Consider the following 14,862-nt stretch of genomic DNA (forward strand, 5'->3'; position numbering starts at 1 on the left):
TGGGAGGGAATGAGGGAGCGAGATACAGCTGGGGTACAGAGTTAATAAAATTAACTAATAATAAAAATTTTTAAAAAAACGCTTTGGGCAGAGTGCAGAGAATCATTAGAAAGAAGAGGGAGTTAGTAAGATCTTGGGAGGACAGGAGCTCCACAAGGACCAAATATATCTGGGCACAGGGGTCTTCTCTGAGACTGATTCTCCAACCAGGGACCATGCATGGATATAACCTAGAACCCTTGCTCAGATGTAGCCCATGGCAGCTCAGCATCCAAGTGGGTTTTCCCTAGTAAGGGGAACAGGGACTGTCTCTGATATGAACTCAGTGGCTGGCTCTTTGACCTCACCACCCCCAAGGGAGGAGCAGCCTTGATGGGCCACAGAGGAGGACATCGCAGACACTCCTGAAGAGACCTGATAAGCTAAGTTCAGATGGAAGGGGAGGAGGACCTCCCCTATCAGTGGACTTAGAGAGAGGCAGGAGGAGATGAGGAAGAGAGGGAGGATGGGATTGGGAGGGAATGAAGGAGGGGGCTACAGCTGGGATACAAAGTAAATAAACTGTAATTAACATAAAAATAAAAATTTAATAAAAACCATTTTTATTTTTAAAAAAAGAATCATTTTATGGTTGGGGGTCACAGCACGAGGAACTGTACAAAAGGCGCACAGCATTAGGAAGGGTGAGAACCACTGCCTTAGAGCATTACTTGCCTGGGTTAAATGGGAGCAGATAGCTGTTTGGGAATGTCACCCTCAACTGACCAATCCAAAAACACAGAAGAAGCCACGGGAGGAATGAGGGCGCAAACTGAAGACACAGATGCAGCGGCCCGCTGTCCAGAGCCTAAGTCACGGCTGCGGCATCTCCTCGGAACAGTAAGCAGAGGCCCCCACGATGACTGGGGCGACTCCCAGAGAGCACGGCACACGGTACTACGGCCCTGCCCTGCAGACAGCCTGCATGTGTCAGGCAGGACAGGTGCCTCTTGCATTCCGTCTCTGTGGCAAGAACACCCCATGGTGCAGGGCTGAGAAAACCCCCGAGTGGCAGGCGCTAGGAGGTCTCACCTTTGGCCCTCGGTTTGCTAACCAGCAAGGCTAGGCAGGGAAAGCTAAACAAGCTAGCCAAGCCTGGAAGACATGGAGCTGGGGAGATGGGTAAGCCTGTCAGTCATGTCAGGACTCCAAAGCTGAGGCAGGAGGACCTCAAGTTTCAGGCCAGCCTGGGCCTGAAACATAGTGAGTTCAAGCAAGGTGAGCACAGGCTACACAGTGAGACCTTGTCTCAAAATAAAATATTAATGGTTAAACATTTGAAGCCTGACACTTTGGCCAGATGTGAGACTGAGGATACCCAGTACCTCCAAAAAAGCTAAAAAGAAGTAAAGGAAGAGAAAAACTCAACAGTGGAGCTCTGATGGCTCTGGACAGAGACACTGTGGACACGATAAAACAGAGGGCCACAGAGTAATCAACAACAAGCTTCTTATGTCTATGTATACGCACACACACACCTGGACATGGAGGAAGTAAAAGGTCTGATAAGAAGCAGGGTCTGAGAGCTGGCAGAGGCAACCGGTGCATCTCTGCAAGCGGTGAGGGCTGTGGTTGTCACACACAGGGTGCCTCCTCCTCAGGAGACCAAGCCTACCCACTTGGTGCCTCCCAGACCTGCATCATGGATGCTGTCCCAGGGATTCGGGCAGACTCTGCTGGAACTGGAAGAAAGAGGGTGGCTCAACTGTCCAAGGCATCGTCAAACAAAAGACAGAGTGGGCTCTCTCCAGGCCGCATCTCTGATGGAAGATAAAACCCTGAGAGGGCCTATAAGATAACTGACTCTGGACAGACGAGTTCAGGAAGACAAAGACTGTTCTCTGGCAACAGGCTTCTCTGGTGTGAGACGCCATAAGGTGATGACTAGACCACACACATCGTGTAGGCTAGATAAACCCTCTTCTAATGTATATTCATTGTGTCGGTTCCACTCCTCTAGAGAACCCTGATTTATATACCCTGGGAATGGAAAGAGCACTGTGTGCTTATGTTTTGGGTAGTACTAAAAGTGGAAACTGAGGCCTCTCACATGGTAGGCAACACCCTACTACTGAGCCACACTGCCAGTCAGTCCCTCAAGGGTGATTCTAGACAGGAGCTCTCCGTCTGGACTACATCCCAACTCCTACCTGCTAGTCTTGAAAGGAAAGCCATTGCTACAAAGTGCCACATCCAGTGGTGATCTTGAAGAGTAGCCAGACTGGACCGTGACAGCTTTCAGTAAGGAAAAGTTCATGAGCACGAGGACCATCTATCCAAAACCCAAGGAGACAGGAAGAAAGGTCAGAAGGTAGAGAAGGTAAGTAAGACAGGATCATCGGATTTCAGAGACCGTCGCTATGCCAGTGAACGATGGGGAGAAGGCAGGGTTGCCCTTCATCTTTATGCTCTATTATATTTAAGACTTTGATCTAACACTGAATGCATGAGCTCAGGACACTTACTAAATACACTTACTTATGCTGAAGGCACCATGTACACAATCATACACGTTCATTCACTATCATTTACTGGAGCGTTCACAGACAAGAAAGTTCCACCACAAGAGCAAAGGTCTAAGTCATATAATGCAGCCTCACTCCTCTACAGTATACAGACCAAGAAAAAGCTGCAGCATTCAAGACACTGATACCCAAGAGCTGTGACCACAGACCCACATCTGAGGGCATGAAGATCCCCCATAGCATCCTCCATCCCTGATAGTTTATGGAATAAATATATATGGATGGATGGATGGATGGATGGATGGATGGATGGATGGATGGATGGATGTATGGATGGATGGATGGATGGATGGATGGATGGATGGATGGATGGATTAACAAAAATAAAATTGGTGAGGCAGAATTCTGCTCTATTGAGATTTTCTGTATTATAACCAGGTAGAAAATACCATCCTTTAAATGCCTGCCTCCACTGCAATCCTCTTCTAGAAATTTCCCCAAGAAAAACGAGGCTGTGTGCACTTACAAGGCCAGATATTGGAGACAAGTAGAAAATCTAATAGGGACATGGTTACGCTATAACACAGCCCTGCAGAGACCAACACAGGGCTACACAGAAATTCAAACTGATTCAGACAAGAGTTACTGCCACAAAGCTGAGAGTCCAGGTGACATTCGGGAGACCACAAGACAGTTCTGAGATTCCTTTTTTTTGTTTGTTTGTATAGATATATCGTAGGTTATCTAGGTGTTGTGGTGCATGCCTGCAACCTCACTGGCGGGGAGGCTGAGGCAGGAGGATTGCAACCTCCAGGACATCTTAGGCTACAGAGTAAGACCCCCACCTCAAAGGTTAAGTTTTAAAAATGTAAACAGAGGCTGGGGGTTCGTTTGGCAGTGAAGGGCTTGCCTTGCATGCACAAGGCCTGAATTCCTTCCATGGAAACTAAATTACTGTCTAAATCAGGTCGCTTCCACACAAACCCAAAATTTTTACTAATTTCTTTTTTAAGTGTGATTTCCTGAAGGAGGGAGTGATTTCAGGGTGTGTGTGTGTGCGTGTGTGTGTGTGTGTGTGTCACACGTGTGTCCATCCACCTGGGGTTTTTTTTTTGAGACAAAATCTCTTGTCCCAGAACTCACCAAACAGGCTATGCTAGCTAGCCAATAAGCCTGGGGGAATCCCAGCCTCCTGCCCAGTGCTGGCATTATGAAGCGCTTTCTTTACGTGGGCTCTAGGGACCCGACTCACGCTCTCATGCTTCCAAGTCAAGGACCTCACTGACTGAGTTATCTCCCCAGCTTAGGTTTTTGTTTGTTTGTTTGTTTGTTTTATTCTGTTGGTTTGATTTTCTGTTTGTTGTTTGTAGTTTGGTTGGTTTGCCTCACTTTGGAGCCCTGGCTGGCCTGAAACTGTTACACAGACTAGCCTTGAACTCGGAGAGAGACCTGCCTGCCTACACCTCCTGAGTACTGAGATTAAAGGCCGGGTATGCACATTCCCCAGCCTGTTTTCGTGACAGGGAGGGTCTGGAGCCTACCTATATTGCACTCCATTTTGCTGCTATAATCCCTGTAAACCCCATGTAAATTCTCAAATTCTACTAACAAACAAGAGCATTTTTAGAAGGAGAGCCTTTGAGTTAAGCCTGAGGTATACAGGAAATTGTCTCCAAGAAATTAATAATAATAATAATAATAATAATAATAATAATAATAATAATAAAAGATCTAGGTTCTAGAAACATAGCAACATGGCTCTGTTGGTAGAATGCTTACAGGTAGCTTGTCCAAAGCCCTGAGTTCTCTCTCCAGCACTGTGTAAACTCAGGGTAGTGGCATATTACTGTAACCTCAGCACTGGGGAGGTAGAGGCAGGAGGGTCAGAAGTTCAAAGTCTTCTTCAGCTACATAGTGAGCTGCAGGATAGCCTGGACTACATAAAACCCTTAATCAAAAAAATTAAATAAGCTCTTCCGATTCCAGACACTGCAGGAGCCACAGGTTGGCATGCAAACACAGCCAAGTCCAAGAACCAGTCCCGAAAATGGCACAGAAATGGTATCCAAAAACCCCGGTCACAAAGATATGAACCTCCTAAGGGGGTGGACCCCAAGTTCCTGAGGAACATGCGCTTTGCCAAAAGGCACAACAGGAAAGGCCTGAAGAAGATGCAAGCAAATAGTAAGTGTGCGAGCGGAGGCCATCAAGACCCTTGTGAAGCCCAAGATGTCAAAGGGCCCCAGCTGCCCACTCAGCGTCTGGCTTTCATCGCTCACCCCAAACTTAGGAGTGGATTCGAAGGTACATGGCCAAGGGTCGCAGGCTCTGCCAACCAAAGCCCAAGGTTCAAACCAAGGCAAAGGCCACAGCTCCAGCTAAGGCCAAGGCTTCAGCTCTAGGTCAAGCTCCCAAAGGTGCCCAGGCCTATGTGAAGGCCCTGTAGGAAAGGCTTTTGCTAATGTGAACACAGACAGACTAGTGTGACATGCCCACTTACACATTATTTACAGATGACCAGTGTCCTATGCTGTTTTTACAAATAAACCTGAGGCAAGCTCTGTTAAAAAAAAAAAAAAAAACACAACTTTTTTTTTTTTTAATAAAAGGTCAAGCTTGGTTCCAACTGTAATCCCTGCACTTCAAAGGCTGGGGCAGGAGGATTGAGGCCAGCCTGGGTTACACCGAATTCCAAACCAGCCTTAGTTACAGAAAGAGACCCCCAACTCAAAAAAAAAAAAAAAAAAAAAAACTGTTGTTTCAGATTTCAGATTCCAATTTACTTGAACAATAGATGTGAACAGTGTTTCCAAGGAATGGAAACTTGAGGTAAACTCTCATAATGTCTTTTTGTTTCTCTGTAACTATTCAATAAACTCTAAAAGGGAGTTCTACCATTCATTCCATATTTTGGTGAGTTTTCTTGGCCCCTGGCTTAATACAATGCCCCTTTTATAGCCCTCAGCTCCTGGCTCCTCAGCTGCCCTCCTCCTGGCTATATTATGCCAGTTCCCAGGGCGGCCGAATCCCAGAAGCTGGAAAAACAGTATCTACGTAACAATGAAAAGTTACACCAAGCCGGGTGTGTGTCCAGCAGCTTCCTTGCCCAAGGTCATTTGACTCTTGCAGGCAGTGCTAACTACAGCAGAAACTGGGCCACTGCAAACCCAGGTAGAATGTGAATGCAGCTCAGGTACCAGTTCACCCGTGGGCAGAACTGCATCCTGGGAAAAGGTGACCGCCCCCCAATCCTACCCAGAGAGGAGAGGCAGGCTACCAGGTGGACACTGACCACAGTTTGGGGTTTGGGGAAATTGTGAAACACTCAAATACGGCTCCTTTTCTTTTGAATTTCCCAGAACTTGTGCCAGGATCCTTGGCAGCAAGTACATGCCTCCAACACCCACCCCTGAGGATCAGTTCAATGTGGCCGCTGTTTTCTAAAGCTCGGCTTTCTAGAGCTGTGTAACTTCACCCAGGCGCTTTGAAAATCACCTGCGTGCTGAATTGTAAACGACCCTGAAAAGCTGAGACTCCCCACGGTACACAAAGAGAGCTGTTCAAATTACAGGACAACTGTCCCTCAGCTTTGCAGAGGGTCTAACTAAACCCAGGGCCAAGAGCCACGACACTCCCAAGGGCTCCCTTCAAAAGCCACTGCTGTCCGGGGACATTAGATGCAAATTTCATTCTTACATCAACTTGAACAGCAGGACTAAAACGCCAATACAATCAAGTCAACAATGTGTTCAGCACCCATCTTGGTGCTTCTGCCTTCATCCTGCTTACCCAAATCGGGCCCAGAGATCAAAAGATGGCCATCCCAAACTCTGTGAAGGCAGCTAGAGTCTCCCTCCTGGTCAACCGAACAGCTTTACCAGGCTTGGAGTGTGACCCACTAGTAGAACATTTATTTGCCCAGCATGCTCAAGGCGACTGGGGGAGGTGGAGACAGCAGTACAGCTTTACTGTTCAGAGGCTGCCTATAAACTTGCAAAACCTTCTCTTAAAACACTACTCCTTTATGAGTCCTGTGGAAAAGTATGTGGTTTGGTGGTGGTGGTTTTTTAATGTGTGGCAACCACTGGCAACCTGACATCACTGAACTGAACAGCACAGTTTTCAGAGGGGACGTTCCTGGAAGAGAGAGGGTAGCACAGGTACTGCTGTGCCAAGTTAGTAGCCGGGGGACGGGAGGGCTAGGGAGCAGGGATGGGGAAAGTATTAGGCAGGCCAGCCACAAAAACCACACGGCCAGGTGTAGGTCAGCAACTTCCATACTGGAGTGTATCACAGACTTAATACACAACGCGTTAGGCCTGCAGATGCTTGCGAAATTTATCAGAGATGTTCCACGTCTGCTGGGGGAGGGAGGAATGCTACATAAACAGGTAGGAGTTAATATTATGAGTCAGTGACAGCACTGTCACCTAAATATTTCAGGGAAACATGTCATCCAAAATGCCACCTCCCTTAACTCCAAGAAGTCAAAGGTGAGAGGCACATCTGTGAGCTGGAGGCTAGCCTGGTTGACATTGCAAATTACAGGCCAGCCAGGGCTACGACGTGGGACCATGTCTCAAGGAAGGAAGGAACGAACAATGGAAATTAAAAAAGAAAAGAGCACCCTCATACTTTTCAACATTGTAAAAGCTAGAATAGAGGAAGGAGGATCATCATAAAGACTAAGGCAAAGCTAGGCTACACAGTGAGACCTTGTCACACACACATACACACACACACCCAAAAGTAACACAATTTAATTAGATTTACATTAAGCAAACCCAATTAAGATACGTAAAAGAGCCATGGCGCTACGGTTCACAACAATAATCCTAGTGCTCAGGGGCTGAGGCATGGGTTCCCAAGTCTGTGGGCTTCCTGGTGAATATACAGAATCCCTATCCCCCAAAGTATAAGGGGAGGGAGGAAAGGGAGGAAGGAAGGAAGAGAAAGAAGAAAAAAGATGGCAAGAAGATATATAATTGCTAAGCCAAGTAAAACACCTTCAAGGATTTCAGGTTAACTTGTCAAATCAAAAGAACAATGTCTAAGAGTTCAAACCAGGTCTAGCAGCGCATACTGGAAGCAGATGGGTCTGGGCCCAAGGCCTTTCTTGACAACATAGCAAGTTCAAGACTGGCCTGAACTTGATGAAACCCCAAGTTAAAAGAAGGTGAGGAGGCGGAGGAGAATGAAGGAAGAATAGAGGGGAGAAAGTGAGAGGGGGGAAGGGATCCTAACTCCCCCTTCTCCCACAACATGTGTGGAAAAACAAAACCTTTGAGAAGACCCTATAGCCTGAATTCCAAAATCAAACAGAAGACAGCCAAGCTGAGACCAGAAGCCACCATCTATAGGAAGGCATGGTCCACTCCTTCCCTGGAGAAACTTCAGCAGGAGCTGCAAGCAAGACCTCAGCAGGGCTTTGCTCCTTCCTCAAAGTGGTTTGGAGTTTTCATTTATTTATTTGATCTTGGTGTGTTTGTTTTCATTTCAACCATCAGCCTGTTAGGAAAAAGAAAAGACCCAGAACCTACCAACTGCTGCCAAAGAGCTAGAGAAACTGGATGGCTCACGTGTAGCAGGTAACATGACATAATGGTATGGCCACTCTGGGAAGGCCTGCCAGCTTGTAAGAGAATATACAGTTCCCGTGCAAAGGAGCAACAATGGTCTTCAGCCTTTATCACAAGAATTATAGACAAGTGTTCACACAGAGACTGTATATGGATGGCTACATCAATCTCATTCCTAGTAACCAAAAACTGGAAATAACCAGGAGTCCATTCATTGTGAACAAATAAACTCACATTGCCATGGAACGGTCCCCAAATAAACTGTGGAACATATGTTGCCATGGAACCGTCCCCGGCAGAAAAGGGTACAGCTGATATAGAAACCTGATGTAGGCTGCATTGAGAAAAGCCAACCTCAGATGGCTCGGAGGGCATGATTATTGCTGTAAAGCTTCCTGGCGGCCTCACTCCATCGTGAGACTGGACGTAAGTAAGCTCTATGTAACATGCTTGCATGGGCCTAAGCGCTGGGATGTCAGACCTGGGCTATCGTGCCCGACAATAAAACATTCTCAAAATGACAGTACTGTGAAAAGATTAAACGCCTTAGCTGCAGGAAGATGGAAGCAAGAGAATCCCGAGTTCAAGGTAGCCTGGCCTACCATGAGGATACCTGCAGGAGGACATTTGTAATCACACAGTCAGTCAGTATCAGGACCTCAGTTATTATTACACCATTTTGCAAGACAGGGGAAGCTGGTCACAGAAAGTGAGGGGAGCGCTGCGTGGTTTGTTTTAACTCTATAAATCTAGATTTATCTAGAAGTGAAATTTTCAAGTCAGTTAGCAAACAACTGAACAAGAGTCTAAGACACACAGGGCCACTTGCTAAAAACATCTAAAGACAAAAGAGGAAAAGAGGAATCTCAGTAGAAGCGCTGGCTCCCCTTTGCAACCACAGACCCAGTTCCCACCAAGACAACATGGGCTGAAGGACTGTCCTCTCGGAGAGCCCGCAGAGCGAAGGCTCGGCTAGTCTAATCTTTAAACTTAAATTTAAGAAATAAGTATATTAATGTCCCTGAAAAGCTGAAGTTGAGAGCAATTTGTTGTCAACACCCTGATTTCCAAATTTGTCGAAGCATGGAATTGCTTTCTCCCCTAAGACACTGTAGCCTGTTGCCTTCTAGCGCACTAATAAGGCGCCATCAACAAAGAATAAACTCTCTTGACCTTACATGGGTTAATCTCTGCCCCTCAGTAGAAGTGCCAGGTACCTGGGTCTAAGATTAACCTGTTCTGGTCCATGACAAAGAGACCCTTGGTTAGTGGAGCATCATGAGATGTATCAGGTGTCGCAGTATGCCTGTCATGCTAACAGTATCTAAATATGTGCACTTAACACAAAAGCATATGAATAGCAATTCACTAGCGTTGTTTTAATGTTGCTAAGCCTCCTGTGACCCCAGAGAACAAAGTGAGGCTCATCAAGAACAGGCAGTGGAGTAAAAAAAACAAAAACAAAAAATGCGGTGTTGAGAGGAGACCAGTCTGACCAGTCCCGACTTCCCTGATAAGAGAGCTACAAGGAATTTCCCACCTGACAGAGAGCTTTCTCTATGCTCTCTATGGCTTCCAAGCACTTGAGGTTCCCATCTATCCAGGCTGGTCTCCACTCTTCCCCAGGCTGACTCCTCTCAGCTCCCTGACCACCACCTTAGGTTGCACCTTTTTCTGAGATGTTGCTCCCCACCCCTTCTGTGCCCCTCCCCATCCCCGTTCATTCCCGAAGAGCACATGTCAAAGCCACAGTCTGGTTACTATAGTTACCATAGGCATTTCCCCTATACCGGTCTGACGGCTGAGATCCTATAGGGAGATTACATACACCTTGTCAGACCATGTGTCTGGAACTCAGCTGGGTCAACCAAAGCAAAGGCAGTCATCCTGATTCTTCTCAGTCCCCAGTTTCTCCTGCCAGTGAAGTTAGCAGCCAAACAGCAAAGATGTTCTCCTGCTGTTTGGAGCACAAGCAAAGAAACCCTCCGTGTACAGACGGTCTGCGCTATCATTAACTCAGTGGATGAACTGAAGCAAACCACGTCAGTCTCTCCAAATCTCAACCTGAAAATCAGGCATAGAAAAGCGTGCCTACGTCACAGGGTTGTGGTAGGAATGGAAGGTAATGCTCGAAGAACCGAGCCCAGAACCTAGCATTTGCTCAGTATTCCAGAACCGAGCCTCTCTGCTCATGAAACGATGAAGACAAACACCTACCCAAAGATGAATGAAAAACAGGACACTCTCAGCCAGCTGTGGTGTCTCATACCTGTGAGCTCGGCACACAGAAGGCTAAAGCAGGAAGATTTCTAAGGGTTAAGAATAGCCTGGGCTACAAAGACCACCTTGTCTTAAAGAAAGAAAGAACGAACAAAGGGAATGGCAGGGAAAGGGGAAGGAAAGGAAGAGAAGGGGAGGGGAGGGAAGGGGACGGGAGGGGAGGGGATAAAAAAAAAAGAAATCTCATACAGAATGGCAAACAGGATAGACACCAGCAGTGGTAGAAGAGAAGAAACAAGATGGGAGACCACTATAGAGGGTCCTCTGAAAGGATTCACCCAACAGGGGATCAAAGCAGATCCTTAGACACAAGACCAAAATTTGGGCAGAGTGCAGGGAGTCTTATGGAAGAAAGGGGTGTGAGGATAGAGGGACATGGAGGGGATATGAGCCCCATTAAGGAGAACAAAAAAACTAAAAGATCTAAGCCCAGAGCGTCCTGCAGAGGCTGATGCACCAACCGAGGACCATGCATGGAGAGGACCTAGAAACCCTGCTCAGATGTGGCTGATTGGCAGCCCAGTCTCCATACGGATCTCTGAGTGAGGGGAGCAGGGGCTGCCTCTATCATGAACTCGGTTGCCTGCTCTCTGACCACTCTCCCTGGGTGATGTGGCCTAGCCAGGCCAAGGAAGAAGATTCAGGCAGTCCTGATGAGACTTAACAAGATATGGGCAGATGGCAATAGTGGAGAACTCCCCCTTTCAGTGGACTAGGGGAAGGAGATAAGATGAAGTGGGAGGGAGGGTGGGACTGGGGAAAGTTGAGGGAGGGGGCTTCAGTCGGGATATATAGCGAATAAATTATGAAGAAAAATTAAAAAAAAGAAAAAATTTTTAAAGAAAAAGTACATGGGGATGGGGAGATGGCTTAGTGGGTAAGGGTACTTACTTTGCAAACATGAAGGCCTAAGTTCAAATCCCCAACATTCACGTAAAATCCAGACATAGCTATAACCCCAGTGGTGGAAGATAAAGGCAGAGGGACCCTGGGAGCTAGCTGGCCAACAAGACTGGCAGAAATGGAGAGGTTCAGGTTCAGTGTGAGACTGTCACAAGGCAACAATGTAGAAAGCAATGGAGGAAGACACCCAATGTCTTCCTCACAGCTTCTCTGTGGAGGCGTGCGTGCGCACACACACACACACACACACACACACACACTCACATGCATGTATCGCAGGAATTCAAAGAAATACACATGAAGAATTAGACTCATTGAGAACCTGCTGTAGTAGATTGGTAATTAGCTCAATTTCTCTAAACGGAAAACTCCAAAAGCCAAAATGTGACAGCTATGTCCTGGATCTTCTTGCTCAAACTCAAAGCCTGTCAAAGAAAGCCAGACCTTAAGTAAATACCAGCCAAAAGTTCAGGCCAATCGTCTAGAAGATTTGGGGAGATGAATGATTAAATTCTAACCCATCTGTAAGCTGATTACAAGTCTCATGAACTCCAGAAGGTGAGCCAAAAACTCTGAGCACAAAGCACTCATACCACTTGACTCTCACCCCTTTCTGCAGTGCTGGGGATTGCACACAGGGCAGGCACCCTGCAACTGACCTGTACACAGCCTCTGTCCTCATCCCAGATATTTTTAAATGGCACCAATTTTACTAGAGTGAGGACAATTCTCTCTTCGAGATTTTTATCAATGAAGTTAAAGCCATGGCACAGCTTATCCAGTATAAACGAACAAAGAACATAAGCACGAAGTGATACCAAATGACACTCTTCGGGCTGTTGGAGCAAATAGGACTTGATGTCTATGCTATATGGCACAGAAATAAAACTTTATATGGGAAGGAGAGGGGTACAGCTCAGTGGTAAAGCATTTTCCTGGCAGGCCCTGTGGTCAAAAGTATACATCAGGCTTTCTGCAGCTCAGTGGTAGATGGGTTCGATTTCTACCACAGGAAGGAATGGAGGGAGGGAATAAAAAATAAATAAATAAAGTTACTTTGAACATAAAAAAGAACACAGGACAGCAACATTTCTTCTCTCTGTACTACTACTTCCAAAAGGTAAAATAAAATTGGCTGAACACTTAAAGAAAACACAGTTTAAGGGATCTGACAATTTAAAGCTGAGTAAACAGATCAGCCTCATCAATCATTTTCGCTGTTAATAACCTGAACCCTGAGTCTACAGGAGCACATTTCAGAAGAGCAGGGCAAAGGTCACCCGAGCTTCCCCATCCTGATGCTGCCGCCATACGAATGTGCAACAGAGAACTGGAAGCCATCTACCAACAGCACAATCCTCATATGAGACAGTCGCATATCCAGAGTCAGTGACCTCATAAGATTCTTAAGATAGGTATTACCAGAAAAAAACTACACAGCCGTCTGTGGTGATGCACGCCTTTAACCCCAGCACTCAGGGAGGCAGAGGCAGGTAGATCTCTTAGCTTGAGGCCAGCCTGGTCTACAAAGCAAGTCCAGGACAGCCAAGGCTACACAGGGAAACACTGTCTAAAAAAGCCAGAAAAAAAAAAAAAAACCTGCACTTTTGCAGACAATTTTACTGAAGAAATGGAAAACTAGAAATATTCTCTTTCAATGTCACCTGCTCCAGATTTGTTCTAAAACACTTGAGGGGAAAAAAAAAAATCTGTAGAAGAGAACAGATAAATTAGCAATATTGGCAAAACACTCAAAGATGTTAGAGTGAAATGACAAACTAACTGAATTTGACATAATGCTCTGCTCTGATTTTGCATGTTTGCAATTTCCCACAGAAAAAAATGATGGAAAATGTTCTGCCACGCTGAGTACAATGCTGTATGCCTACCGTCCAAGTACACAGAGGCCTGGGGCATGGGGATTGCTGCAAGGCAGAAGCCAGCCGGGCTACAGCAGTGAGACTTTCACTCAAAAACAATCAGGCAAACACACAAACTCTCCACATGCACTGGCTTTATTGGCGGTGGGAGGTAGTTTCTTCTTTAATCTTGTTAAGGTTTATTTTATCTTAGCTTCTGTATATGTGTGTCATGCCTGCATAAATGTATGCCCTGTGCATGCACGGTGCCTGCAGAGGCCAGAGGAAGGCGTTAGATCCCCTGGAACTGGAGCTACAGATGGTTGTGAGCTACCATTTGGGCCCCAGGCTCTCTGCAAGAGCGACAAGTGCCCTTAACCACTAAGCCATCTCTCCAGGCCCTATTTTCTTTATTTTTTGAGATGATGTCTCACGTAGTAGTGTTGGCTAGGCCAGAGCTCACCATGTATGTAGCACAGGATGGCCACAAACTCAAGACAATCCTCCTGCCTCCGCTTCCAAAGTGCCAGGATTACAGATAGGAGCCACAACATGCAACTTCTCCCCTGCACTTAAAATTAGACCGTTTTATACTCTCAACCGAGAAAAGTGGTGAAGTTCCACGGATCACTTTGCACATCTTGGTACTAGTCCGCCGCTCATGTGCTAAGAGGGTCCAAATCCTCAGCTCCCACTAACTCCCTCTGACAAACCTCAGGGATGGAAAGCCAAGTCCAGTAGCAGCACAAAGACACTACACTGAGAAACCAGTGATTCCTCTGGACGACCAGATCCCCAGGGAAGGCAACAGGTGCACTGTTCAAGCTCTCAAGTCATTAGCCGTCCAACAACTTAATACGTGTAACACTTGAGAACATTTTGTTAAACCAACGAGACAAGAATTCCTTAAAATACTCCAGAAGACTGTGTAAACAAAGTCACGCAAGCAGCCTCGGTGCCAGTTTCAACCTTCAACAAGGAAAGAGCCCAGTGAACCTAAGAAACTAGTCCTCAGTCTCCTGAAGAAAAGATCAAGCAGCAGAAGGAAGGCGGTGAGAAGTGCAGAGGGGAAAAGGGAGAAGATGCTTCGGCTGACAAACATCTCCATAAAAGTGACCCCGACACTCACCAGCACTTTGTTCTCCACTCGGTCTCCTTTCACTTCCAACTTCACTTTCTTCTGCACAGAGATTTTGATCTTTCTGCCAATAACATCCTTTATGCTTTCTGAAAGAAAGAAGTTTCATTATATCCTTTCTTCAGCAAGAAAAAGGGGCATCAGTGCCGAGCAGGCGTTTGGAGGGGTGAGTCTAGCTGGTTTTATTGTTGGCGCTTTCCTTTCCTTTGGCTTGATTAACAAGCCTGATGGTTGTCAGGCATCAAGAGGTTTTTGTTTTGAGGCAGAGTCTGGGAACCAAATTCAAGTCCTCTAACTTCTGAGCCGCCTCTCCGGTTCCGGATATTAAAGTCTTGGCAACAGTGGGCTGTGGTGTAGCTCAGTGGTAGAGCCCTTGCCTGTTATGACCAAGGTCCTGAGATCAATCCCCATTCCCACCTCCGTTTGGCTTGATGGTTCCTGCCTGTAGTCCCAACTCTTTGGCGGGATTGAGGCAGATGAATCAGTTCAGTCTCATAAACCAACACAAGCCTGTGTGATAAAACAAGAAAACCCTGTCTTGAATATTATTTTTCTATTTGTTTATATTTACCTATTTTTGATAGAAATTTCAACATTGT

The 14,862-nt window shown here is 46.3% G+C and overlaps 1 protein-coding gene across 11 annotated transcripts in view; it reads right to left on the reverse strand.

Moving 5' to 3' along the window:
• Carmil1 (capping protein regulator and myosin 1 linker 1) overlaps positions 1-14,862 on the reverse strand; it is a 268,940-nt gene that overhangs the window by 249,915 nt on the left and 4,163 nt on the right. For all 11 annotated transcript variants that reach the window (XM_060372669.1, XM_060372668.1, XM_021642852.2 and 8 more), the window contains exon 2: positions 14,255-14,352. In XM_060372669.1, coding sequence (XP_060228652.1) covers positions 14,255-14,352 — 98 coding nt within the window. The remainder of the gene's footprint in view (positions 1-14,254; positions 14,353-14,862) is intronic.

This window comes from Meriones unguiculatus, chromosome 19, assembly GCF_030254825.1.
Source record: "Meriones unguiculatus strain TT.TT164.6M chromosome 19, Bangor_MerUng_6.1, whole genome shotgun sequence".
Classification (NCBI taxonomy): Eukaryota; Metazoa; Chordata; class Mammalia; order Rodentia; family Muridae; genus Meriones; species Meriones unguiculatus.